The 26,931-nt window shown below is 41.1% G+C and overlaps 3 protein-coding genes across 3 annotated transcripts in view; all 3 read right to left on the reverse strand.

The window, feature by feature from the left end:
* Positions 1-4,574, reverse strand: part of ddx47 (DEAD (Asp-Glu-Ala-Asp) box polypeptide 47) — a 6,207-nt gene extending 1,633 nt beyond the window's left edge. Inside the window, exons 1-8 of the mRNA XM_034893897.1 lie at positions 4,362-4,574; positions 4,058-4,151; positions 2,910-3,098; positions 2,416-2,487; positions 2,211-2,329; positions 1,374-1,445; positions 1,048-1,164; positions 230-376 (exon numbers count right to left, since the gene is read on the reverse strand). Of these exons, the coding sequence (XP_034749788.1) occupies positions 230-376; positions 1,048-1,164; positions 1,374-1,445; positions 2,211-2,329; positions 2,416-2,487; positions 2,910-3,098; positions 4,058-4,151; positions 4,362-4,559 (1,008 nt within the window). The 5' untranslated portion in view covers positions 4,560-4,574. The remainder of the gene's footprint in view (positions 1-229; positions 377-1,047; positions 1,165-1,373; positions 1,446-2,210; positions 2,330-2,415; positions 2,488-2,909; positions 3,099-4,057; positions 4,152-4,361) is intronic.
* A 495-nt stretch (positions 4,575-5,069) lies between these two features.
* Positions 5,070-12,495, reverse strand: LOC117957831 (WW domain-binding protein 11). Its single transcript, XM_034893893.1, has 12 exons — positions 12,283-12,495; positions 11,426-11,512; positions 10,777-10,808; positions 10,571-10,664; positions 10,058-10,254; positions 9,239-9,372; positions 8,949-9,115; positions 8,586-8,822; positions 8,087-8,212; positions 7,668-7,949; positions 7,336-7,521; positions 5,070-6,289 (listed from the first exon to the last, which is right to left on the reverse strand). The coding sequence occupies exons 2-12, from the start codon at positions 11,487-11,489 to the stop codon at positions 5,607-5,609; spliced, it is 2,202 nt and encodes a 733-aa protein (XP_034749784.1). The 5' UTR covers positions 11,490-11,512; positions 12,283-12,495; the 3' UTR covers positions 5,070-5,606.
* A 7,381-nt stretch (positions 12,496-19,876) lies between these two features.
* LOC117957839 (pleckstrin homology domain-containing family F member 2-like) lies at positions 19,877-22,270 on the reverse strand. Its single transcript, XM_034893906.1, has 2 exons — positions 21,975-22,270; positions 19,877-20,879 (listed from the first exon to the last, which is right to left on the reverse strand). Exons 1-2 carry the CDS (start codon positions 22,216-22,218, stop codon positions 20,299-20,301), a joined length of 825 nt encoding a protein of 274 aa, XP_034749797.1. The 5' UTR covers positions 22,219-22,270; the 3' UTR covers positions 19,877-20,298.
* Positions 22,271-26,931: the final 4,661 nt, after the last annotated feature.

A 26,931-nucleotide genomic window follows, 5' to 3' on the forward strand; every position in this document is an offset into this window, starting at 1 on the left:
TTACATTTTCTGTTGATTGACTAATCACTATTCACTAATCACCAGCTTTATTCACATGAGTTTTTTGTTTTGTTTTTTTTAACCGAACTTCAGATCATTTGATGGACAAGTGGATGGAGACTTAGCTACTGTTCAGTGTATAACATTATCATCAACGCTAATGCCTCAACTCAAGAGCACAGTGGACAAATGTAACACATTTAACGAAGTATGTCTGTCCTTTCTTTACCTGACTCATCTGGCCATGAAGAGGGATAGCAGTGATGCCAAGGTTCCTTAGCAACAGCGCCACCCGTTGGGCATTGTTACATGTGCTGCAGAAGATAATAAACGAGTTGCCGGCCAGCTCATTGAGGATGGACACCAGGTAACAGTCCTGCCACAGAACACAGAACACACACACGCACACAGAACACACACACACACACAGAACACACACACACCTGTGAGAAACTCCAATAACATGCCACTACAAACTCGACTCTTGTGGTTAGTAGAGCCCGACGGATGTACAGGCGGGCCGATATTAGGCATTTCCCCGATAAAGCGGTATTCATAATGGCCGTTTAAAAAAAAAAAAACATTCATAAATCAGAATCATTTATAATGACAATGGACGTCAAACGTTATGAGTGTTGGCGCTCTACAGCGTCCCTGTTGGCCACCCAGATTTTTTTTGTTAATGTATTCTTGTTTTAGGAATTTAAGTTTCATATCTTAAGTATGTATTTTTATACATTTTATTTATCAGACTTTTAATATAATTTGATGTTCCTCTGTTCTGTTCTGACAATAAAACATTATTTTAGTGAGAACTCATAAATAACTACAAATAACTAATGTTAGGGAAATCTGTTTTGTAACATGTTTCTGGATTTTTGTTTTAAATATACTGTATATCGGCCGATATATCGGCGTATCGGAATGATATCCAATATTTGTATTGTAACGGCCTTAAAAATCCTTTATCGGTCGGGCTCTAGTCGTCAGCAGAGAACACACATCTGGTTTCAGACATTAAAAACATGAAAAGAGAATGTGCCCTACCTTGTACTTGGATGGTATGAAGACATAGTACTGCTGTAGTTTGTCTACTGTTGAGTATTTGGTGGACACCGCGCACATGACAGGATCTTTCAGAGCAGCTCTCTGTAGTTTTTGGACCTGGCACCAAAACAAAAGAATGTCAGCAAAAGAAAAAAAGCGCGTCGACTCTACAAGTGATGGAGTGACACTGGTGTCCGCTTAATGTTCCCGGTCCAGCTGCAGCGGGAGAAACCAGGGACACCAAACAAAGAGAGACACTACAGGTCACATCGTCGGGACATCGACGCCCGATTAAAAGCCTTCAGTGTCGATGTGCCTTTCTCTACCTTTTTGGTCATGGTTGCCGAGAACAAGAAGGTGCGCCTCTCTCTGGGAATCACCTTCAAGATTTTATCCACCTGGCAAAAGAAAGAAAGAAAACTCATACTGTCAGATTTTCATTATGTTTGTTGCAAAGTTCCAAGTTATAAGTAATGTCCAATGTCCGTGCGTTACACACCCACGGGAGGCCCAAAGGCTCTTTGCTGATGCCCCAAAACGTTCCACACTTAAAAATAATTAGAAAAGAGAATCCAGGCAGAGGGCTGAGGCTCCGTAGATACAGACACCATCACGCACCTAATGGGTTATAATAGTTTATGCATTGTTTTGTTTTTACGAAGATCACACATATTATAAGGGTGGGGAAAATAAGCAATTATTAGATGAATCGTGATTCGTCTATAGAATTCAATGCTCAATTCTGATAAGTTAAGAATCGATTATTATATAAAAAAAAAAAGGTTACTGTCTCCAGACACGGAGATGAAAACAGTGACTGAAAGAGGACGGGATAATGGACGACAACTTAAAGTTCAGGCAAGAGTGCAGGAAAAAAAAATACAAAAATGGCCAAAAGGAAAAAAATTTAATGTTGTGCGCACACACACACACACACACACACTCTGATAGGACATACATAAAATAATTAGGCAAAACACATGTAGGCAGTTCATCTACTTTATCACATTACATGTGAGATTCACACCCATACCTTATGCCTTGAAATGAAGGAATATTTCCACTCCTGTTTAATACTAAATACATTACAAGTACATCACAAAGAGAAGCAGAACAGAAGCTGACTCAGTTAATCCCTTATTTCAGAGTTTCTGACTACCCACCTCCGTCTCAAAGTCCATGTTGAGGATTCGGTCGGCTTCGTCCATGACCAGGAACTTCAGGGCTCGTAGGGAGAAGCCCTTTGTGTTCTCCATGTGGTCTATCAGACGGCCAGGTGTGGCTGGAAACACATGTCACTCACTTCATCACAGTAATGCATACAATAAATAACTAAAATACTGATCATACGTTAACTTGTTGTCTTACCGATAACAATGTGTGGTTTTTTAGCCAACACCAAGGACTGGGACATCATGTCGATTCCTCCAACTATGACAGCTGCAGAAGAGATGAGACAGGTTTTAGGAACAGAACCATGCAAAAAAATCATCTGCATCATTGCAAACCAGTGAACTTTTAACGTCCACCAGAGGACGCTCTACAACGTCCCTGTTGGCAACACGGATTTTCTCTTGTTAATGTTCAAAGGACTTAAGGTTTCATGTCTTTATTTTGTATTTTTTTACATTTTATTTATCAGAACTTTAATCTATTTTGATGTCCCTCTGTTCCAAATTATTTTACTGAGAACTTATAAATAACTACAAATAACTAATGTTAGGGAAATCTGTTTGTTTTGTAACGCGTTTCAGGATTTCATTTAAAATACATTTATCAGCATATCAGATTTTTAAATAACCAAATATTTGTATTGGTGTCGGCCTTTAAAATCCTTTTATCGGTCGGGCTCTAACACTTACCACACTTAATGCCAATGCTGGAGCCCAGGGCCTCAAACTGCTCCGAGATCTGAAAGGCCAGCTCCCTGGTAGGGGTGAGGATGAGGGTGTGGAGTCTCTGGGGCGAGGCCAGCAGCGACTGCAGGATGGGCAGAGCAAAGGCGCCCGTCTTTCCTGAACCCGTCTCTGCCAGGCCAATCACATCCCTCCCTGCGGATCAAGAAGAGGGGACAGACGGACATTACAGAAGTTGTGTGTATTGAGTTGGGATTTGAATATCATGAAACATATTCTACATATATTTGTACATATGTATCAGTGTCTCTGTGTCCCAACCGGCAGCAGCAGATGAGTCAGGGTCTGTCAGAGGTTTTGGCCTCTAAAAAGAAGTTCTCTCTCACCACCGAGTGTAGTCTAGACCTACTCCAAGTGTCCTGAGAAAACTACTGTTGTGATTTGACACTATAAATAAAAATGAAATGATACCAATGCTTCGATGCTATGCAGATGCCAAAATTCAGAAAACGTGGCCACACACGCAATTCTTCTGAAACCTGACGGGGTGCAATAATTGTGACATATAAAGTCTACTTGTGACACTTTGGGGCGGTTAAGGAACACAACAGGACGATAAGCGACTTTTTCTGATCTGGGCCCTTATCCTGAAAAAAAAAAAACAGCTTTAAGCCTGCTGCTGGGCCCCGGAGTCCTTATGTGTTTGTTTTTTACGCCAGGTATATTTCCTTGGATTAGGATGGCACCAAGATCTTTGCTGCAGCTGTTGCCAGCTGTTACCGTGGTCCTGTTGCACTAGTGCTTGGTAAGTTGTAGCAGGGGGCAGTGACTACACCCTGCTACCACTTACAACTGCTACACATGTACGAGGTCACACGCCTCCGGAGACACTAGGGGTTAAATGTCTTGCACAGGGACACACTGGTTGATGAATCCCAGTGGGAGCTGAACCCAGTACATATAATTACTATACTACAATTTATTGCACTTTACTTGAGAATTTCCATTATTTTTTTCTTTCTATTACTACTTCATAACTTATCAGAGTGCTTTGCTGTACTTTTTCACACATGTCTTAGAATCGTTATGTTATTATTAAAGATCTGAATGCTTCTTCCACCACACACACAGACACAGTGTCGGGGGTCACTCACCTTGCAGGGCTACTGGAACCGCTTCTACCTGAATCTTTGTCGGACTCTTCCATCCCAGCTGATCACAAGCCTCACAGAGAACCTCAGTAACACCCTGCAAACGACAAAGACACCGGGCACAGACACTTATGTAAGTTGCTGATAATGTTTTGCTACCAAGTTACACCGTCGTCAGCGTATTTCATATTTAAAAAATAAAGATGAATCTAGTGTAGCGTTAGGTTAGCTAGCTTAAACTGCTATGTTGCTGCTTGTTTATGTTGCTAAAATGACGTCTCTTCTTCGCTCTGTTAGATTAACCTACCAAATCCTTAAAGGTCTTCACTGCCTCCTCGTTTTCGCCGCTATTTAATTGACTGTTATCACAGTCAATGCTCGAACCTTCGAGTGTTTCATCTGTGTTTGGCTTCACGCTGTCCACAACGTCGTCCGCCATGTTTTCGCCCCAACGTGTCTTCAGCTGAGCTCCGCAATGCGCAGATGCGGTAACGAGTTCGAGCATACGCCGCAATGGTTGACGGGAATTGTGGTTTATGCACAGCAAAGAGTATTGACGTTCGCCCAAGAACTTAAAGAAAAAAATATGCCATTGAATTAGTTAACCTAAAGTGTATACATACGGTAATATTGTATTAAAAAAAAATAATGTACGAAACATGTGGATAGTGTTGATTTATATCCAGTTAATGATCAATTCACATGAATACATTTGGATTAGTTAATCAAGATACTTGAGTTCATCTGATAAAGGTGCAGGGGTACATCTTAGAGAAAAGGTTAGAAACAGCTGCCCGTTATACTTAAAACATTGACTTAAAAAAAATGACACAAAAATCAAATATTAATTAAATATTATATATTGGTTTTGAAATATAAATTGCAGACTGGTGGAATTTAGAAAATATTTTTCCAGGCAAAAAGCCTCCCGGCACAAATTGCTACATTATGTATATAATTATTTTGTCCATGTGTTGTTTATAATGTCTACTGTATTACATCACACACACAAACATGAGGTAAAAAGTATTTATTTAGCTGCAGGTGAAACAGTTTCAGACATGTATATTGTCAGAGGTTGACTTTCCATACATTTATTTTGATGTCCAACATGTTTAGGAGATGGAGATCACGAAACAGTAATCATACAAAATGCTTTTTTTTTTTTAATTGATCATGGCAAATCACGAATAGTTGGCCGGAGCGAAAAAACGCAGTTATCGGGTAAAAATGACATACTGGGGACAAAAAAATACGTGGGTTGTCTCTGGAAAAACAAAAAGTTATAACCTTTTTTAATGAGTTCATAGCAACCAATCTTTACGTACATCAAATTCACATTCTCTTTGACAACACAGAATAGTCCAGATCAAATAAAAAATGAAAGTGGTGAGACCAGTGCTGAGTGCGACAGGCTTTTCTTACTAAAGAGAAACTGATCTAGTTGACTTTCTTGAACACAGCTACCTATATAACTCTGCACAGAAAACAAATACACTCCTTTTGTTTAGAGCGGCCCACTGAACATCTGCCCCGAATACCCTCTTGAGTCTCAGAGGAGCCCTTCCATCTCCCTCATAAAGGCTTCATACATCTGGTCCTTAGTCTTCATGTTGGGCTGAGACACAGCACCCATCTGCGTTTGGTGGAGCAAACCCATCGTGGAAGCTGCTGACTGCTGTTTCTGCACCTGTCCACCTCCCATGCCTTCATCTCCCCTCCTTCCTCCAACACCACCCCGTCCCTTCTCCATTGGCCCAGGTGCTGCCCCGGGCATTGCTCCTCCTTTGTCCCTTCGCACCCTCAGTGCTGTGGGCACGAAGCGGGTGACCTCCGTCTTTGGATTGATAATCTGAGGCTTGGCAGAGATTGTGGCTCCACCGGAGCCAGCGCCCGACGCCAGGCCGCCTCCAGCTGCTGCCGCAGAGGTGATGTTGGGTCGCTTTTCGATGGTGGCTGTGTGGTGGTGGCCGGGAGGGTTGCCACCCAAGGAGGCGGCAGCTGTCCCTGGCGGAGGAGGCATCTGCATAACACCCTGTCGCATGGACATGGGCATGGCGGGGGGCGGCATGTTGCTCTGTGGACCATCCTGGTTGGGTCCTGAGCCTTTTTGTCGCTGGACTATGTTGGGAGGAGCACTGAGCACATTGGAGTTGAGAGGCGGAGGAAAGAGGGAAAGTGGTGGGGCAAGTGGACGTGGGGGCCCTCCTGCTCTTGGGGGAGGAGGGGGGATACCTGTAAAGAGACAAGATGCATTTTGAAGAGAAATGTATGAGGCAATCCTTCTTCACCACTCCATAGATTTGGTATAAACAAAGTATGCTAACATTAATTTAATAATGTATAGAAGTCTAGACCATTTTGGTGTTTGTAAACAATGCTGACGTTTTTGTGTGCGGGGCCTAACTGGTGGCAGTTGTGGTGAGATCTATTGATTTGCCAACCCACTTTAGATGAAAACACGGCCACTGAAGCCTTGACAGCTAGCTGTGTTTGTTAAATTTAAACTGAAGTAGTAAAGATGAGAGATTTGTTGGCTGATTTGATTTAGATAATTAAACGGTAACGATCATAGCCGCCACTGGTTGTTGGGCCGGTTGAAAGAATGTAAACATGTTGCCCAAACCTGTCCCTACCTAGCTAACCCAACGGTCTCCCCCCCCCCCCCCCCCCCCCCCCCCCCCCCCCCCCCCCCCCCCCCCCCCCCCCCGCCGTTGACAGACTACGTTGCTGGTAGGAGAGCGGTAGCTACTCAGAGCTGGCTAGTTAGCTAGCTAGCTATTCCGTCTCTGGAGCCAGCTCTGCCGCTGTTCACCAGTCTGCTGTTTGGCTCATTTTCTGTAACCAATGTACCATTAAAACATGGTGGAAAAAACAAGCTAGCTGAGTGACTAGCCAGCTATCCCAATGGATCTATTATAAGAAAGTCGTCCATGAAAAACCATGGATGTATTGTGATAAACAGTAAATTCGACAATGTTTTGGCCACCCTGATACATGCGCAATTGCAGTGAGGTCCACAGCAACTTGGTCTGTTTTTACTCCCTAAGTTTGAGTTTCACTGCAGGTGACCATTAATGTCATTTAAAATAATTACACAAACATGCTACAAGCCACAAGAGTGTGACTTTATATATAAATTAACTTATAGACCGACACGCGTTACGGTAACACGTTATTGGGGGTTAAAAGTTGAAATCCCTTTGTCTGACAAAGAGTTATGTCATGTTCAGTCAGACAGACAGACAGACACACACACACAAACACACACACACACACACCTGGTGGTGCCGGGGGGGGAAGTCTGGGAGGCGGTCCTCGTGGTGGGGGGCCTGGCGGGAGGCCAGGAGGGGGGCCTGGTGGGGGGCCTGGGGGCCGACCTGGCGGAGGTCCAGGGGGCAGAAGACGAGGCATTGGACCCCTCATGCCTCCAGGCATACCAGGAGGCCTCAGGAACGGAGGAGCACCTACAGATGACAGAATATATCCTCTAAATAATGCACAGTGTACGCATGGATAATGAGTGTAACCAGCATATCTTTAAAATAACAGGTCCAGGGATTTGTTCAGTGCTGGAGCAAAGTATTCCAGCAAATGAATGTTGTAAACTAACCTGGTGGTGGGCCAGGAGGCGGACCAGAGGGTGGGCTAGGAGGTCTCATGGGAGGCGCAGGGGGAGGACCCAGTGGTGGGGGCCCAGTCATCGGTGGACCTTGCAAGTGTGGAGGCCCTTGCTGTCCCCCTGGCCCAGTAGGAGGGGGTAGACGCTGATTAGCAATCAGGTGGGGCTGGTTTTCCCCTGGTGGTCCCCTGTCCTCGATGTCTGAGCTGTCTGATTCATCTGTGTATTCCTCCTCTACCTCTTCTTCTCCCTCGTCTTCAGGAATGGACTGACCTGAAGACAACAACAACAAAAAATTTTTTTTAAAAAAAAGTACCGTAGCATGTCATTAGAAATAGTAATTAGGATGTCCTAGCTTAGCAGGTATAAAGCATAGCCGGTATGAAGCAAAGAGTGGTGAACTACAGTACCTGCCATCCTTAACATCATGGCCTGCAGCGGGGTAATGGCCTTGGTCTTCTTCACCACCCTCTTTTTCTTCCTCTTTCCGTCACGGGGTGCATCTGGAGGCATGTCCGCAAAACGTACGCTGCGACCTGAAGTAGTGTGACATCAAAACATTCATCAAAATAATATATTAGTGGTAGAACACAAATTCTAAACTTTATGATTTATCATGGATAATTGTAAACACATCCCAAAAAAAAATCACTCCGTTTCCTCCCAGAAGATGCATCCTGGATCATCTTTCCTGCTTTTGCAAAATAACAGAACCAATCTCAGTGATATCCCAGATTCCAACTGATTGTTTGGGAAATGCACCTAAAATTCACCTTAATTGTACTTAAACTTTAACATAATCAATACAATACAGGAGAACAGAAACCAGCACATAAAGAGTATTTAATAAACCCTTTTAATCTGAAAGTGTATAGCAAAAACATGTTGAAGCACTTCTGAAACACTCACCAGCATTTCTTTCATTTCGGTCTCTCTCCTCCTCCCTTTCCCTCTCATCATCCTGCCTGTCCACACTCATTCTCTGGTCCCCGTCTCCCCCTTCATCTCTTTCTTCTTCGCTGTCCTCCTCAGAGTCGCTTTCGTCATCGTCCAGATCATCCCGATCTCTGTCGCTCTCACTGCCGCTATCTCGATCTCTTCCGAACTTCATCGCAGACTCCTTTTCTAAACCAGGAACGGAAGGCTCTGTTCAGGTTGGAAGAAAAAGAGTAAGAGCAACCACTTGCATCACAATTATAAAAGCTAAGTCTTATTATTAGTAAAAGGAAATGAAGCATTCAAAAATGTAGTTATTAAAGGTTTGTGCGTTACCTGTGTCCATGCTGTAAGCTCGACGAGCAGGAATGCCATACAGTGCCAGGACCTGTGGAGGGGGGGGCCCAGGTGGGGGGCCAGGGGGCTTCTTCCCTGGAGGTAAACGTGGCACAGCTGGCACTGTTGGTAAAACTGGTCCAGAAGATGCCAAAAGAGGTCCCTTACTGAGAGATACATAAAAACAGAATTCTCTCAAAAAAATGACCTCAGAGGCACAGTTCTCCTCAGTCACATCATGTACTTGGTTTATCCACAACAATCTCTAATCAACACAGGTTCATGCACACCCAAAAATGGTGTTCTTCTTCAGGATGGAGGGAGGCTGAGCTCCTGGGAGGGGGATGTCCTGGATGTGGATGTTGGAGGGGGCGTGAGGCATATCTGGTAAAGGGATACTGTCGACCTCAACAGACTCTGCATTCTGAAAAAGAGGACATAAAACACATGATAGTAAATAGAGAGTAACTACAAATAGAACTGGGCGCCGATCATAATTTTTTCGATCCGGTGCTAATTTTCAACATCAACAAAAATATATTAATCACAAAACTTTTATTTTCCACCTTGTGAATCCAAAGAACTATAAAAAAATCTGATAACAATGCTCACTCAGACTCGCATTAATAAAACTGGTTGTGCTTTTGGATAGGGGTGTGCCAGTCAGATAATCAGGATTGATTTCCAATTAACAAAAACAGAGAAACCTTTTTGCCACAACATGAATATATTATTATTTTTTTATAAATAAATAAATTACATATTGTAGAGGCTAATAATGAACTAACTAAAATGCAAAGGCAGTAGGTTATATAAAGAACTACAACTTTTTTGTGTGCAAACTGCATAGAGCCAACAATTCAACCTCAATTGGTCGAGAGTGATCAAAATCTAAACTCACCACTACGGGGCTTTATGTCTGCAACCAAAATCATTTCCATATTGCTGCATTGAGTCCAACCAGAGCTAAACACACTTTTATTAAAGTGTTCACTAAACTATACTACGGCCCCTCATTCAAACATACGTTTAGAAACAAATATCTGCCTTGTTGCACAGCAAATAAAAAAAGCATACATATGAATCCAAACAAAGACACATAAACACACCTTGACCGAGTCAAAATATAGAGCCAGCTGTCCTCGTTTGGTCTCATAGTCCAATTCTAGTTTGCGTAGCTCCTTGTATGTGTCGGGATTCTCTCTCTCGTACAGACGGACAATGCGCTCGAATGTCTCGCGTAGCTTCTTTCTCTTGTCCCTTAACACTTTCTCGTTCAACAAGGGCTGCTGAACTGGGTTGAACTCTGTTGAAGATGTTACAGAAATGCTTATTTATCTATGTTAAGCAAAAGCTATAAAAAAAGATTGAGTGTTGAAATTAGAGCTGCACAAAATAAGGAAAACATGTGATTACATTGTTATAACTTCTAAAAAATAAACAGATATTAAAGTGTACTCAAAGATGATATAATGTGCAGCCTCAGTTTGAATAGTTAAAAATATCTAAATCTTAGTAACTTTAATTTTACAGTAAAATAACTAGGGATGTTTAACATGTGTACGGTAATTTTTAAAAGCACAAAAGCAATTTCAACAGCAACATTCAAATTGAGCTCTCACCCATCTCATCCAGCTTCTCCATGTCCTTGATGATCTGCCTGGGATCCTTCATCTTGAGCACCGCTGCTCTCACCATCATTCTCTGCTTCTTGTTCTATCAGGAGTGTTAACAAACCAAGCGACATGTTAGCAACACAACAACATTTCTGTTGTATTTAAGATGAAAGAGTACTTTAAAGGTGATTGTGTTCCATGACCACAAGTACCTTTTTCAACTCTCTTTTCCTGGCCTCCTTTCCTGTGAGGGAGGTAGAAAACGAGTACACACTAGTTATCATTCTGACATCTGACAGCAAAAGACTATTCTTCAGGTGCTATCCAGCAGGCAGGTGTCATGCCAATAAGTGTTCATCCGCCCAAAATTGACTGCTGTACGCAGAAGAGGGCGCATCCTATTAAAGCTGCATCGCAACAGCTCACTTGGAAAACTCTGTTGCTGGATGTATTGGCCCTTTAAAAAGGTACTTCACAGAAAAAAAAGTTCTGGGTGGCTATATTCTGTCAGATATAATAAAGATGACTTATACCAAGTCATTTTGAGGCAGAAAGAACATTTCAAACCCAAGGTATGATCTGTAATCCCTTTTAGGCAAACGCAAAAGTGCATTTTATTGGTTGTATTACACATTTAAAAAAGGCATTTCCACAAGTAAAAAGTGCCGGTTGGGCTATAATTACTCAGATATAAGCCTCATAAATGAAAAAATAATTTTAAGGCATATTGGGCAAGTGGAAAAAGGATTGGGTTGGTTATAATCTAGGCCACAGGGCGCTCCAGCCTTTTGACAGACAATCACTTTTTGGCACAACACCCGTCCTAGAGGAGCCAGCTCTTGATGATCGGTCGGTACTTACTGGCCTGGTCGGTGGGGTTCATAAACTTCCCACTCTTGGTGGAGGAGGTTGAACGTCGCCCCATTGTGCCGGTGCGTCTCCTTCACCCTGCCAAGTATAACAATCTCAACAATGATGACAGGTGAAATGACATTAACCATCTGGGTCTGCTGAAAGGCGTTTTCTCCAGATCACACGTAAATCCCACCCTCCACCCCTCAACAATGACAAAAATTAAAAACTGAGATGGGAAACACTGCAACGTGATTTAGATTCATAATCTGGGTATGCCAGGCCTGATTTAAAAGTAATAATACATTTGGTTTAAGTATTAAGGACAAAACACGTGATCATGTATTTAGATATTGATTGCATTTTTTGATTGAAGATTTGATATTGAATCAATATTTAATACACAAATGCAAATTCTTCCCAAAAAAATTGACCTTTTAGATTATTTAAAATGTATTTGATCAGACAATGCTTTTCATCATTAGGAGTTTGTCAGGCCTTTCGTTTAACTCTTACTTTAAAATATTATTTTAGTTATTTATTCTTTTTATGTTCTGGTTTTTCATGTTGCACTGTAATTCTGCTCAGTTTTCAATATGTATCTCTGTGAGAAATGTTTTATGCTTAGGAGATTTGCATTTTGAACAAAATAATAATAAAAAACACTGCAAAGTATTCAAACGCAATGTTTTAAGTGACTAGCCATCTTTATAAAGCCAGTGTAATTCTTTGTGATGGATATCTAAATCTTAGCGTATTATGCAGCATTTGGCTGGCAACGTTTAGCTACGTTAGCTAGCTAACTGTTAGCTTGGACTTGTAGCTAGGGCCGCGAGAGCAACAGAGAAGACAAAACTTGAGTTTACCTTTTATCCAAGTAAAACCCGAAGAGCGTAACGCTCTACAAACGCACCTCTGCGTAACAAAAAAATAAAGTAAGATGTATTGTGGACGCTCTGGGAGATAAATAAAAAGGCTTCATACACGAAAGGGCTTCGTTAGCCGGTCGCCATGTTTACTACCGCGTGCACGAGCAGACGCGAGACCGACGCTAATATGACGTCATCAAAACGCGTTCTCTCCACCGATGGGAGGCAAAGCAGCTTGTTTGAACAGAATAAAAGCGGTGTTTTAAATCTTGATTATCCCGTTAAGCATAAATAGTAGATTTTATATCTTGAATGTTTTTATGGTTATGGAAAACTATACAGTCTACGGTAACAATAAATAGGCCTATCCACGGCACTGTGTACATTTAAATATCCGTGGACTTTTCTTATTCCATGTTTTCGTCGCCTCCTTTCCACAGGCATTACGTCCATTTACGCGTGTTTTCAGTTGATAAAAGTTAATTTAAAGATTTCACTCGCCCCAGAATGGCCTGTTCAGCATTCCGTTGTAATAATACACAAAGCAAGGACTCGACTGTTATTTTTTTTTAGGTCAGTACTGTTTTAAAACTTTTAAATTACGATTAGGCCTACCTTTTCTCATTTAATGTTATCTCTTCTGGGTCAACACTCTATATGGTCAACACCATAGACCGTTAATATTAATAATTATTAATATTGACACCCTAACACCCCATGCCGACTCGTTTGCAGGCATGGTTTGCTTAGTTGGAATGATGGTTGCAAATTACTTTTTATCTCCTCTTCTTGCCCGCTAATTTTTGCATAGTTTTACAATTTGTCTGTGCGTACATACTGTATGCATTATTGAATGTTTTTTTATGAGTCATCAACTTGCAAGGGACTCTAGAAGAAAAGTAGCAATATATGGGGTAACTTTCATCTGAATGTGTGTTTTCTGTATTTACTGTCAGGTCAACAAGAGGCTGAAGACCACCGCTGTGCCTTCTATTTTCATCCATCCACCACATTTCGCCACACAGACCAGGGCCACACAGACCATGGCCACACAGACCAGGGCCACAGAGACCAGGGCCACACAGACCAGGTCCCCAAAGAGCAGGTCCACACAGACCATGGACACACAGACCATGGACACACATACCGAGTGGGCAAATGTAAAAATGCTGGTAAGTGAAAGTATGGATTCAAGTTTTGTCCCTTCATGTTCTTCACCCAGTTACATTACTGAGCTTCACAGGGGGCCTGGTCTAGGTGCACATTTGTGTTCTGTGTTGGATAGTGAGCCCGTTACCAATATTGACATTAAAGATAGGGGTACCATTCCTTCTCCTGATTATAGCAACAGGGGAGTTGGACTTGGGGTGGACAGTGGACTGAGTACCCAGGGCTCTTATGTGAAGAGGGCCCCAAAAGATGCTACAATGAATAGCTGCGGGTACAGAGAGGGGCCCATAGAGAATGCCTTTCTACAGGGCCCGGAATTTCATGCTACGCCAATGTATAGCGACGTCAATGTGAAGCAAGAACCTGCTGAGGAGACCGATGTCGTCGTGAACCAGGAGCCTGCTGAGGAGACCGATGTCGTTGTGAACCAGGAGCCTGCTGAGGAGACCGATGTCGTTGTGAACCAGGAGCCTGCTGAGGAGACCAATGTTGTTGACAATGTCCTTCCCGATTACATTGTTAAGGTTGTTATCAAAGCTGATGTTAATGAGGCTGCCACTGAGGACAATGCCGTCGTTGATGAGTTTGCTGCTGATGACATAACTGAGTATACCACAAGCGGAGATTCAAAAACAGTTTTTCTTGATCATGGCTACTTCTCCAAAAAACAAAAGGAAATCCGCACGTTGTCTGATCACATGTACGTGATTTCGGAGTCTCCCATAATACTCAAACGCAGAGTGAATGATCTGTGTGATAAGCTTGTTGAAGCTCGTAAAAAGTTCAAGTTGAAGTGTCAGGAGACGAGAAGAACGAAGTCCAAACTGATGTCCTTAAAGATTCTGACAAAGGGTCTTCAGAAGAAGTTGAATTCATTGCAGAAAAAGTTGAAGGCGTTGCAGAAATCTAAGGGAGGTACGGTGCAAAATGTCCAGGAGCCATTTTTCATCTGGGTCCCTTGTGTGTGAGAGTTTATATGTAGAAGGCTCTCTGTGGCATGATGGCTCCCAGCACTCAATGATGTTTCTGTTTCTGGAAAAGAGATAATTATACCAATAGATGTTTTTGATACCCATCATAAACAATGGAACAGGAACGGCAAAAAATAGAATTAAAAGAACCAAAAAACGTTAATTCCTATGGACCTTTTTCAATTAATTAAAACATTAGTGTGTCCGTCCTCTCTGTCAGAAAAGAAACACACACACACACACACACACACACACACACACACACACACACACACATGAAAGTGACTGTGACACTGAAAGCATGCAGGTGGATATGGAAATTATCTTAAAAAAATAAAATGGAAGATGCTCTGGACTGTGATGCAAAGATCATTTGATGATTTGAATGTTGAAGAATAGACTGAAAACGGATCACAGCTTTTACAGTTTGACAAAATGTTGCATGACATGGTGCATCAAAATGTGTAATGCTCTGTGGTGAAAGACGAGTTAGTCTTTGGACTCATTTTGTGTTCAACAGTATGGCTGCAAATTTAATTTGATTTTTTTTTTTTTTTTAGTTATCTTTGAAAATATTGTCATGTGCAAATAAAGTGGTTTTGAAAATTTTAATTTTCTCTTTATCAAATCAAATAGGTAGAATATACTTACTTAGGTACGTTAAGTACAGATGTGATGTCTTTGCAAAGAGTGTTGTAAACCAATCCATTTTTTTGGTGGTGATTACCAATTTGGTTCAAAAGAAACCCATATTTCAGATAGACATATTTTAAATGGATCAAATTTGACCCGAGGACAACAGGAGGGTTAATGCAGAAGTTTAGAGCACAAGTTGCAGACAATGGATCTTTTTTTATTTTTGTTTTTGCGTTTCTTAATTTATTTATTGTTCAGAAGCAGCTGGGATTAAGCCTCTCATTTGTTAGTTTTTTATTTAATTTATGTAATTATACTTATTAGGCCTTCCTTATGCTTATTTTATACTGTAAAAATTAAGCACTGTAATAATAATTTTGTAACTTGATTTTTAAAATTAAGCTTCATAATAAAAATATTTGAAACATAAAAAAGAAGCACATGCTCGGCCTTTGGATGCCATAACCTGTGGGTTCACACCAGAGAGAATTCTTTATCCATGTACACAGATCTTTGGAACAATGGTAGAATGTTGTAAAGGGTCAGATGAATCAGTTTTCCATGCAGGTGTTGCCGTTTCCACGTTGTGGGTCTGTTAATCCAATGACAAATGTCCTTTTTTGCACACAGGGCAGCATGTTTCACTGTTTCCTTGAATGTGGTTGTCTTTTTTTGGGGGGGGGGAGGGGGGAATTTGACAGGTGTTTTTTGTGTATGCATCTATTCCTATTTTTACATAAATTTAAGTGGTAGAACTTATTTTTTCACTTAAGGCCAACAGATGTCGCTAAGTTTCCACTGAACACTAAAGTGAAAAACAGATTAATTTTTACCATCCAGTGACCAGCTGCAGTCAAAGGTGAAAGTTACTTTTTTGCAACATAATTACAGCGTTGTACTTTATTTTTTCGGCGGGGGGACATTTAGGCTTTTTTTTTAAAGGACAGATGAAGATATGAAAGGGGAAAGAGAGGGGGGGGGGGAATGACAAGTATATAGCAAAGGGCCGGAGGTCGGAGTCGAACCCACAGCAGCCGCTATGCACCAATTTATGGTGGAAATACCTTTATTTAGCCCATATGAAGAAGAAAAACAGAATTCAAAATATATTAAACATATACTGGAAAGTATGTCGTTGCGTGTCGTTGAGCATTTTTAAGTGGGTATATGGAAATTGTGGAGATTTCTTGAGCCCATATATATACCCACTATACTCATTAAACTTTATAATCAGGGTTTGTATTACTTTTCGTGGTCAACCTGTATTGAGTTGTACAGTAAACTTCGAAGTTGAGCAAACATTCCTTAAGGCAACAATCATCAGCAGCGCGCTGCGTCGAGGACTAAACCTCTACATGTGGGTGTGTGCTCTACCAGGTGAGCTACCTAGGCGCCCAGTATCATACAAAATAAAGGGATTAAATATGCAAACATAAACTCAATCTACATTTATTTTTCCTATTTTTATTTCTTATTACCCCCCCTTTTTTATAGATTAATGTGAGGATGTGTTTCAGTTGTAATGCCTTGAAGGTGTACTTCTCAAATCTGTCTGTTTTTCAGGTTTGAAGCAGAAGAAGCATCTACACTGAGACACATTGCCAGTAAACAGACCTGAGACAAAGACTTGATTGTGAGCAGACAACTGTAGACAGTATGTCATGATGATATAATCCCCAAAAAAACCACAGCATTCACTGGCAGTGCTACAGTTGCCCAACACACACCGGGAAAGGTTAAACAATGTATTTTACAGGATAAACCAACTATTTACTGTCTTGATCATGTTTCATTTCACAGTTCACATATGTAGGTTTTTGAGATAAAAAGACTGATTGCCGGGAAAATAGTTCACATTTCCTTGTTCCGTGTGAGGAGAAGTCAAACAGGTTTGACACTCAAATTCTGTCTCACCAAGAATTTCTTCTGAATTTGGTATTGTTGCAGTTGTCAAATATCCAAGTTTATAAAAACCTCTATAAAATGTCATCCATGTGGAATGTAACTACCACAATCCCCTTGCTATTACTGACACATACATAGCTCTCCACCTCACAAAATCACTAAGGTCTGCCATAAGAAATTCACCCTCACAGTCTGTAAATTACAGTTACAGTAGTAGCATAAGAAAATTAAAACATGTAGACACGCCTCTGTGTAATTCCAGCTTTATGGTTACATACACATGACACATAAAATGTCATTTCATCATTCATTTTTATAATTGGATATCAGTTTTGTTTAGTGGTAGATATTTTATTTCAAGTCTGTTTTTATTTTCTTATATCATCTTCCCCAAAAACACATTTCAATGCCATGTTTCATAATGACACATTTTATTTCATGACAGTCATGTTGTTGACTTTCACCCCTGTGTATCTTCAACTTATCAAAACTAAGCTAAACTGCTACAAGACTTTAGCCACCTCTGTTAGCTAGAGCAACATCAATGCCAACATTGTTCTGAATCAACAACTACAGGTTGCTGCTGTAAATAAACAGAAACATTAACTAAACTTGGCCTTAGCTTAACAAGGGCTACTCATGCTACCTAGCTAGCTAGGCCGGCTTGTGAGATTACATTACTCAGCACCAAAGTGAATCTTTGTTAGTATCAATAGCTAGCTCTTGTTAGCTTGATATTTACAACAGCAGCTACATACAGTAGCGGTTGCTCTAGCTAACAGGAGCTTACTGTGACAGCACTTGTTGAGCTTGCTAGCTGCAAATGGTATGGGATGCTAATGATACCACTCTGGAAATCTTAAAATAATACTAGAAAACAGGCTATCCTGACTGTTTCCAGTATATGTGCTAAGCTGGATGTATCTTTACATTCTTACTGTAAAGACATGACAGTGGTGTCAATCTTATCAAATTCTGAATAACTTACATATGTGACTTGAGAAGAAAAAAATGCATAAAAGGTTGAGATAGCTGACATCTGTCCACTATTTAAATAAATTTAAAGGGGTTTTATTGTCATGAAAGTTTAAATACTAATGTTGCCAAACATCAACATACATCCAAATATTCAGACAAAGCTCAATAAACAGTTATGTGAACATCAACGCAATACTAGGATGGATTTATATTGATTATATAAATCTATTTGTATGGCTTATATTTATATTATCTCACACAACCACTAATACCTAGACCAATGCAGGGATTGTTATATTTGTTGTTGTCCAAATGGTTTCTATTTTCTTTCTTTTTTTCCAGTTGACTTTATCTTTTAATCGGTTATCTCTGTAACGTCCTTATGAGAAACAAAACAAATATGAGAGAGATATTGAGACTGGAATGTGGGATATAGCAAAATAGTTTCACCATCTGTAAAAGAGTCCATGATAGACTTGTCAGACTGGAAACTCCAGCTGGAACACGAGACCAAGATCACACAGAGCTTTGCTGCACCGCTGATAGCTGCAACAAAACAGATACTCACACTTCACATGAAGCAGTGTGTCAGGCAAGAAACAAATCAAGTTCAAGTCAACACAAAATGTGTTGGAGGCTTATTGTTGAGCTGCAATCCAAACTTAGCAGCCACTTTCAGTATCTGCCTTCTATGTGGAGCCATTGTGAGAATCAGTGTTGGTGACAAACAAAGCAACTACAAACTCGTGTTGCTGTCATGTTGCGATTTTTAATGGTTCAGACCCATCTGCTATCAATGGGGGGCCAAGACTGAGAGCTACATGGAAAAGTATGCACCAAACAAGCCACTTTGAAACAGCCCTAAACTAAAAAACATTTAGTGACCCTCCCCTCAACAAAGAATAAAAAGAAATGACCCTCCCCTATTTTCCTCTGGTGGTCCATTCCATAAACACTGCATGGTCCCTTATATTACTCAGCATCAAAGTGAATCTTTTGTTATCATTAATAGCTAGCTCTTGTTAGCTTGAGCCACAACAACCAGATTAATTTGTTTTGATTTCTGCGTAGGCCTACAGTGTATATTGACAACAGCAGCAACATAGTTTATTCAGAATGACTTTGACATAGCTGTTGCTCTAGCTAACAGGGGCTAACTGTGATAGCAGTTGTTGAGCTTTCTAGCTGCAAAGGGCATGGTATGCTATTGATACCACTCTCATAAAGACTGACATAAATAAAAGAAGAAAAAATAACATGACGCTCACTGCTCAAATCAACACAACAGACACAAATCCTAGCTGTTTTGAACTTTATTGTTGAAAAGCAGATATGGACAAATGCTTTTAATATGTAAACACTAATTTACCAAGGCCCTAAATAAACTGTTCTCATCATCGCCTGACATCAAATAACAATAACACTCGTAGAAGATAAAGGTGCTTTTTGACTTCAAGTGTTCAAGTCTTCAGTGTAATAAGTGCATGGTGGCAGATGCAAATACAATACACAGTTACATTTTGAAGGATAACTTTTAAACCACTTTTTAAGGCCATACTCAGTTCATTGTTTAATACACCGGAGGAGTGAGAGAGACCCTGTGCTTTCGACAGAAGAGCCGTGGACTCTGATTACTCTGCATGCATGGGAATGAATTACAATGCCAAGTGCCACTGTTCATTACTCCAACTGCTATAATTATTATGAATCATATTTCTCTATATCTGTATCTGTTACTGTCTGTGTCCAAACCGGCAGTGACAGATAGCGCCCACAAAGAGCCTGGGTCGTCTAGGTTTCTGCCTGAAGGACGTTTTCCCCGCCACTGTTGCACCAAATGCCAGTTCGCGGGAAATTGTTGGGTCTTTGTAAATTACAAAGTCGGGTCAAGATCTGTAAAGATCTGTAAAGTGTCTTGAGGTAACTCTTTAACCTCTTCCTGTTGGTCTAAAGTCACATAATGTGTTGCTATTTGCCTTATAAGAAAAAAAGGTCACTAGCGAGTAATGCCTACCATGCACTAGAAGACTGACACAACATTGAAAAGACTACAATCCGACACCATCTCATATCTTAAGACAATCTCCCATAATGTTAATGAGTTTTAGTCACAGAATTTAAGATTTTACCACAGTGCTGACATCTGATGCGTCTTTCACACGCCAAATGTCCTTCCCCTCTTGTTATCAGGGATTGCGATTGGTTAAAAAGTAAAAAAAACAAGCCAGAGTTCACCTCCCCTATCTGAAAAAAGACAGGCAGTGCAGCCAGACCATTCTCCATCACTGTGGAGACACAGTAGGTCCGGCAATGTGAGACTAGACGGTGGCAGTGTTGTTGTGTTTACGTTTCACTAGGGCCGCTCACGCATTGGCCTTGGGTAAACGTAGGTGCCCATCCGGGTGTCCAGCCAGCTACTAGAAGCGTAGCTTGGATTTGTCTCCTTGTCCTCCTTCTCTTCGTTGGATGCTGCCTCATTGTCCTCCTCTGAGCTACTGTTAACAGTTGTCCAGCTGTCTTCCCTCACGAGAGGCTTCTCATCTTTCTCATTCCTAATGTAGCAGAGACTGCAGACCCTCAGCCTCTTTCTGGGGTGAATGTGGTCTATGACGGCTCGATGCTTGGAGCATGCTTTGCAGACCAAAAAACCACATTTTCGGCAGTGATGTCGACGATTGGTCCTAGTGAACTTATTTAAGCAGCGCATGCATTTATAGGCAGCCTTGTCAGGGATCCAGGTAACAGCAAAGGTGGCACCTGATTGGCTGCTGCCGTCCTGCAGCAGGTTTGACTGGCAGTTCTGGATGTGTTCCATCCAGGCACGCTTCTCCTCGATTGTAGGGGCGGACACATAAAAGGACTTGCGTGGTGTACGTATCAGCCATTGGTTTTTCATTCCCACACCATCCTCCAGGTCTTCTAACTGGATGTCCTCTGAAATGACAGTGTAGATGGCATTTTAATATAAACTATATGGTATAGTCAAAATGCTTGTCAATTTGATGAGCTTTCCTGCACAACCAGACTACATGCACACATTAGAGTTGAATGCAGTTAAATGAACAACAATCAACGAATCCAAACATCTTTAGCTGCATCAATAACATGAAGGTGAACCCATACTTTGTCTCTACAGCGTGTATAGAGCTATAGATACACATTTTAGTTTGATCATGATCCTTCTCTATAGAGGACATTTTCGGTCTGACTGGATGTAATGTTATGTAATATAATTTTATTCATACAGGGGCAGAGCACAATTAAACATTAACCCTATATAAAAACCAGAAGAGATGCATTGCACCAGGTTGTATTACAATTGCTATTTTCCAACCCGCAGTCCCTCCAGTAGGTAAAACAGTAAATATGAAATGCAAGTGGGATACAAAACATCAGATCATGCAATTTTACAGACATCAGCATTCACATTCATACCTTAATACAATAATTCAGGGTTCAACATTAGCACCATCTACCAGCCAAATGCTAGTAAAATCACCAAAGGTAGCCTACTTTGGCTGGTGGATGAAAAAGGTTCATTTTGAACCTGTGCAAAGTTACAGCAATGAAATAAATCAGTCATGGGCTCGGTCATTCCCAGCAGTCTTGTGTAAAGTAATTGAAAGCAGTACTTAAAAGTAAAAACGTTTTTTTACTGTAAAGTATCTGACCAGAAACTGACTTTGGCAGGAGTTGAAGTTGCCTTTTAGAGCTTTACTTGAGTAAAAATATCTGATACTTAGCTACTGTACTTAAGTATCAAAAGTAATTTTATGATATTACATGTAGCTAACTTGCTTTGATTATGAACTTTATTGTTCAGTTTAATAATCAGAGAAAAACATGTCTGGCAAGTGACGAGTAAATAAGATCCTTAGGTGAAATGTAGTGGAGTAAAAGTAGGCCTATATATTTATTTAGAATAGCCTATGTAGTGGAGTAAAAGTGAAAATTTCCAGAAATATAAATACCATAAGTAAAATACGTGAAAATTCTGCTGAAGTACAGTAACAAAGGATGTGTACACACCTAGAGAGACGATTCTCTGCTTTCTGTGCCAGCGGCCGTTGAGGACGACGCTGCCGTACACCAGCACGTCGTTGAAGAGGAAGAAATCCTTAGGCTCGGGCTTCCGACGCCCCTGTTTCATCAGACGGCCCTGTCCCATCAAAACCCGACATGGGATGCATAGGGGCGTCCCTGCCGGACCAAAGGAATTCTCCACTGCCTGGATACGCTCCCGGTTCTCCCTCTCAAACGTTAACATGTCCATGCTGGGGACCAGTAGGCCAGTCTGTCGCAGCACTCGAATCACACTTGAACAACAGCGGCAGGCCTCTTATAGAGGCTTGTTTCCTGAGTGGGAGTCCCCAAGGTGCAAGACAAACACGTTGGACAGGTATGGGGCAGCATGTTGAAGCATATTTTGAAATCTACTCATGTAGGCCTACATGCAAGAGGAACTCCCCAAGAGGCGTTTTGTACTTACTTGTTTTATCATGTAGTATATTGGGATTTGCGTAAACGTAAAGTGCATTACAAATTAAATTTAGTATTCATATTATTTTGTCCCCTCCTGGTAAGGAAATATATTTAAACCTATCAGTTCAGATGTCAGTCATGTATGTCACAATACTGCACTAAGTGCAACTTGCACAAACAGGTTTTGCTTATTTATTTTTTTTGAACTCAGTTTTTATTTACTTCACATAAAATGACAAGTAGCCTATACATGTAACAGTACATACTTACAATACATACTAGAAACACATTAGGAGATGTTAAAAGGACAGAACCTGAGTAACCTGTATCAATAAGTACATACAACTGTGGACAAAAGACGGAACAAACAAATTTAAATGTATATGAATTAACAAGCTTGCCAGATGGACAATAGCAGCCAACAACGACATGTTAGCTAGCTAGCAACGCCGTCACAAATTAACTGACACACAAAAATAATATTTAAAATGCTAATGTACACCAACAGAAAAAATGTAATGACTTACTTTTCCGCTGTCAAAACACTTTCTTGAAAGATTCTTCTTTGCAAAGGAAAACTTCTTAAGACTTTCCCCGACACTGTGAATGTTTTGTTTGAAGATGTCTGTCCAGTTTATTCATTTTAAAACTCTCCTTACTGAGTACTTCCCCACATAAAACACACTGAGGCCTCTCTTCTCCATTCCGAATAGTTTTGGTAAAGCCAACATTAATAAAGTCGTCCTTATATTTTTGTTGGGACATCATATCAACACTGACAGATCACAGACTTTGGACAAAAGAAAATATGAGTTTGGAGAGCAGAGTGCAGTATAGCATAGTCAAAGATCAGGTTAGGGAGAAGAGAGAGAGAGAAAAAAAACCACAGCATCTGAGCTGAACAGACCACTGTAGCAAAAAAGAACGCTCATTCACATAAGATTGATATGCAGTTACTCTGCCAATTGGCAACCCAATAAGACGGGCCTGTGACCCATTGGGTCCCGACCCTAAGTTCGGGAAATATTGAACTAGACAAACGAAAGATCCATTTACACAGAGAGAGAGAGAGAGAGAGAGAGGGAGAGAGAGATAGAGAGAGAGAGAGAGAGACACACACACACACGCACAGATAAAGAGAGAGAGAAACACACTCACACAGAGAGAGAGAGAGAGTGAAAAACAAACACAAACACACACACAAACACACACAAACAGAGAGAAAAACACAGAGAGAGAGAGAAACACACACAGACAGAGAAAGAGAGAGAGATACACACACAGAGAGACGAAGAGAGAGAGAAACACAGAGAGAGAGAGAGAAACACAGAGAGAGAGAGAGAGAGAGAAACACACACATCCAGAGAGAGAGAGAGACACAGTGAGAGAGAGAGAGAGAGAGAGAGACACACACACACACACACACACACACACACACACACTCACACACACACACACACACACACAGGTCAGTATAGGGGTGTGAGAACACCTAGGTAGAGTCACACTTTGCCCAGATACACATCAATGCTAAATTCCTAACAACAATTTCTGAAATTTTAGGAAACAAAAACGGAAGAAAACACATTTTTAGTGCAGGAGGACTTTTAATAAAACATAGTGATGAAGTATTTTTTTTACCTTCATATACCGGTCACAGCCTTTAAATGTCATTATACATGCAATCAACCAGAGAGGCGTGCTGCAACCACAGGAAGGAGAAACAAGTCCAGGAATATCAATTCACCATGGAGCTGCAGGACAATAACGTAGAATCCCTACGAGACTAAAATAGAGGAGCTCATGTTGAAACGTACACAGCAAGAGCTGCACTTTACTAAAGTAAATCAGTCGACGATTTTGGATCTAAAAACCAAAGTCAAGGCTCTGGAGACAGAGGTGAAAACCTACGAGGAGAAGGCAGAGGAGTGGAAAGCCCAGCATCAGGAGCGCATCGGCCTCAATAAGGCCAATCTCCTGCAAAGATTTCAGGATTATAGAAGAAAAGAAAAGAAGAAAAACCTGGAGATGTCTCATCTGACAAAGGACAACAAGCAGCTGCAAGAGGATTTGGCGAAAGAGAAGGACAAAAACACAGTTCTGCTCGCTAAATTAAACAAAATGAAGGACATCCTCCACGATGTCAAGGAGGACCTGAGAGCGTCGGAGCCTGAGCTCAATGACACCAGAGAGTGGCTAAACAAGACGCTCCGGGAGAACGCCGATCTGGAAGAGACCAACTTTAATCTCATGGACAAAGTGAGGAGATGTGAGTCAGACCTGAACAAGGAGCCAGAGAAGAACAAGAACCTGACCACCGATGTCATGCCCTTCAAGGTCTATCTGCATTTGTGCATGGACTTAACCTCCAAGCCCCAGACATTTGTAAGTAAAGTCCTCGATGTCAAAAGAAACCACACGGACACCGAATCCAAAGTGCAGATGGATGGTAACAACGAGATGGGGCTCAGACTAGCCTTCACAGCCAAAGATCAGCTGATCGACAGTAACAGTCGGTGCCACCAGAACTCGTCCAGGGCGGAGAAACTTTGCCAGGAGCAGATCTTTCAGATAGAGGTGCAAAGCAACCAGGACCAGAGTTCCCTCATCAGACAGGTCCACGACATGACCGTGGAGCTGGACCACGTCAAAACACAACTCACAGAAACAACTCGGCTTCTTGAATTGGCGAGAAAGCCGTGGCTGCAGAAAGTAAAGTCATGGCTAAAGAAAAAACTCTTTTCAACAAATAAGGTTGCTCCAATCAACGCAGAGGAGCCCCCGTCCCATCTCCCGGGGGACCATACTGTGCATCGCCGTGCGGACAACACATCGTCCTCAAAGCCACGTCCTGATCTAGAGGACCGCATCGTTCACATCAAGCTGTTTGTGGAAAGTGAACTCCAGATAGTTGACGTCTAAGATGCGGCTGATTTCTGGGACCATGGTTACCTGGTTCTCAGATCTCTGCAGGCTAAATCCAGACAGCTAGCTAGACTATCTGTCCAATCGTGAGTGAGTTATATTTACTGTTGATTGATAGAAAATGACTTTGATCATTTCCAGGTTTAAAAATAAAATAAAATGTGAGGCTTCTTATATTGTTACCTGTACAGTACTTTTGTGATACTCTTCTTACTTGGGCAATATTTTAGGGGAATTCTGTTGGTTTCAGAAAAAGAAATATATTTAAAGTTTGGAACTGGGACTTTAACCGTATAACAGTGAAATAATGATATTTCTTTCTATTACTATGACTGACCCTACTGTAGTAACGTTTTTGAATTAATGTCATAGATTAAGACTTCTTTAAAGTAAAATGAAAAAAAGAAGAGAGAAATCCATCTTTCTTTACAGAGGTCTAGAGGACAGCTGAAGTGTGGGTTCTTTCAAGAAAACACACACGTATAGAGAAGGACAAGGTAAGGAGGAGTTACGGTAGACCTGCAGCTCAGTGAACATATGAGACATCAATTAGTGCTAATTTTTGTTGCAACCTAAAAATAGAAAATTAAAGAATTTTTTGTTCTAATTCATCTACGTTTGTTGGTTGAGACAAGATTGAAACCAATCCAAGCTGATTTGAGATTCCATTCTATGTATATTTGGTGTGGTGCTCCAATAGATTAGATAAAATTAGATTATACGTTATTCATCCCATAGCGGGGACATTTCCTTGTTACAGCAGACAACATGTATGAAGGGTTAAGACATGCCTCAAAGATATAAGCAATCTGGTATGCTTTTACATTTTTTAACATTTGCACATGTACATGTGGATACAAGCACCGAAATTGGTACAATTAGTCAGTGAGTAGTGCTCATTCAAAAAAGTATGTTAGCCATCGCAAAAAAACTTCATATGAGCCACGGTGGCCATTTTTATTTTCCGCCATAGCCAAATTATGCATATTTGCATGATATCTCAAAAAGAATTTGACCACTCCGCTACATTTGATGTTCTCCCCAAATTAGAGGCATACTCTGTGAAATACATAAGAACAGACATACTCTTCGACATCTACCAACAATCCAGTTTGAAGGCAGAAGCTAGGTCAAAAAGAGGACATAGATCCAGATGCAAAGTGACCAGCAATGGCAAAATACCCCAAAACTGGCATAACTTTCTCAGAGATGACGAGAATAAAACTGAGCTGTTCCGCTTCCTCGCTGACAGAATTGCAGAAACTTTAACACCAAATGTGGTTATAGTGACCAAAGAGGATCAAACTGTCAGCAACCACTCCATCAACCCAGATGATGTAAGTCCATGTATTCATGAGGAAGGATCTTTGTCCACGCCAAAAATGGTAAAAAAAAAAACTCACGTTCAAAGCCAGTGACAGACGTTGTTGTTATAGCAGCCAGTGTTCTGCCAGTTCTTCAGGACATTGGTCTGCAACAATTGTGGCTTACTTTTGGCCAAGGAATGAACCTTAGATGGATCCCTGTACATGACATCTATCAATGTATTGGAAGGGAGAAGAGCAGCAGTATTCTTCCT

The sequence above is a fragment of the Etheostoma cragini genome, chromosome 15, assembly GCF_013103735.1.
Source record: "Etheostoma cragini isolate CJK2018 chromosome 15, CSU_Ecrag_1.0, whole genome shotgun sequence".
Taxonomy (NCBI): Eukaryota; Metazoa; Chordata; class Actinopteri; order Perciformes; family Percidae; genus Etheostoma; species Etheostoma cragini.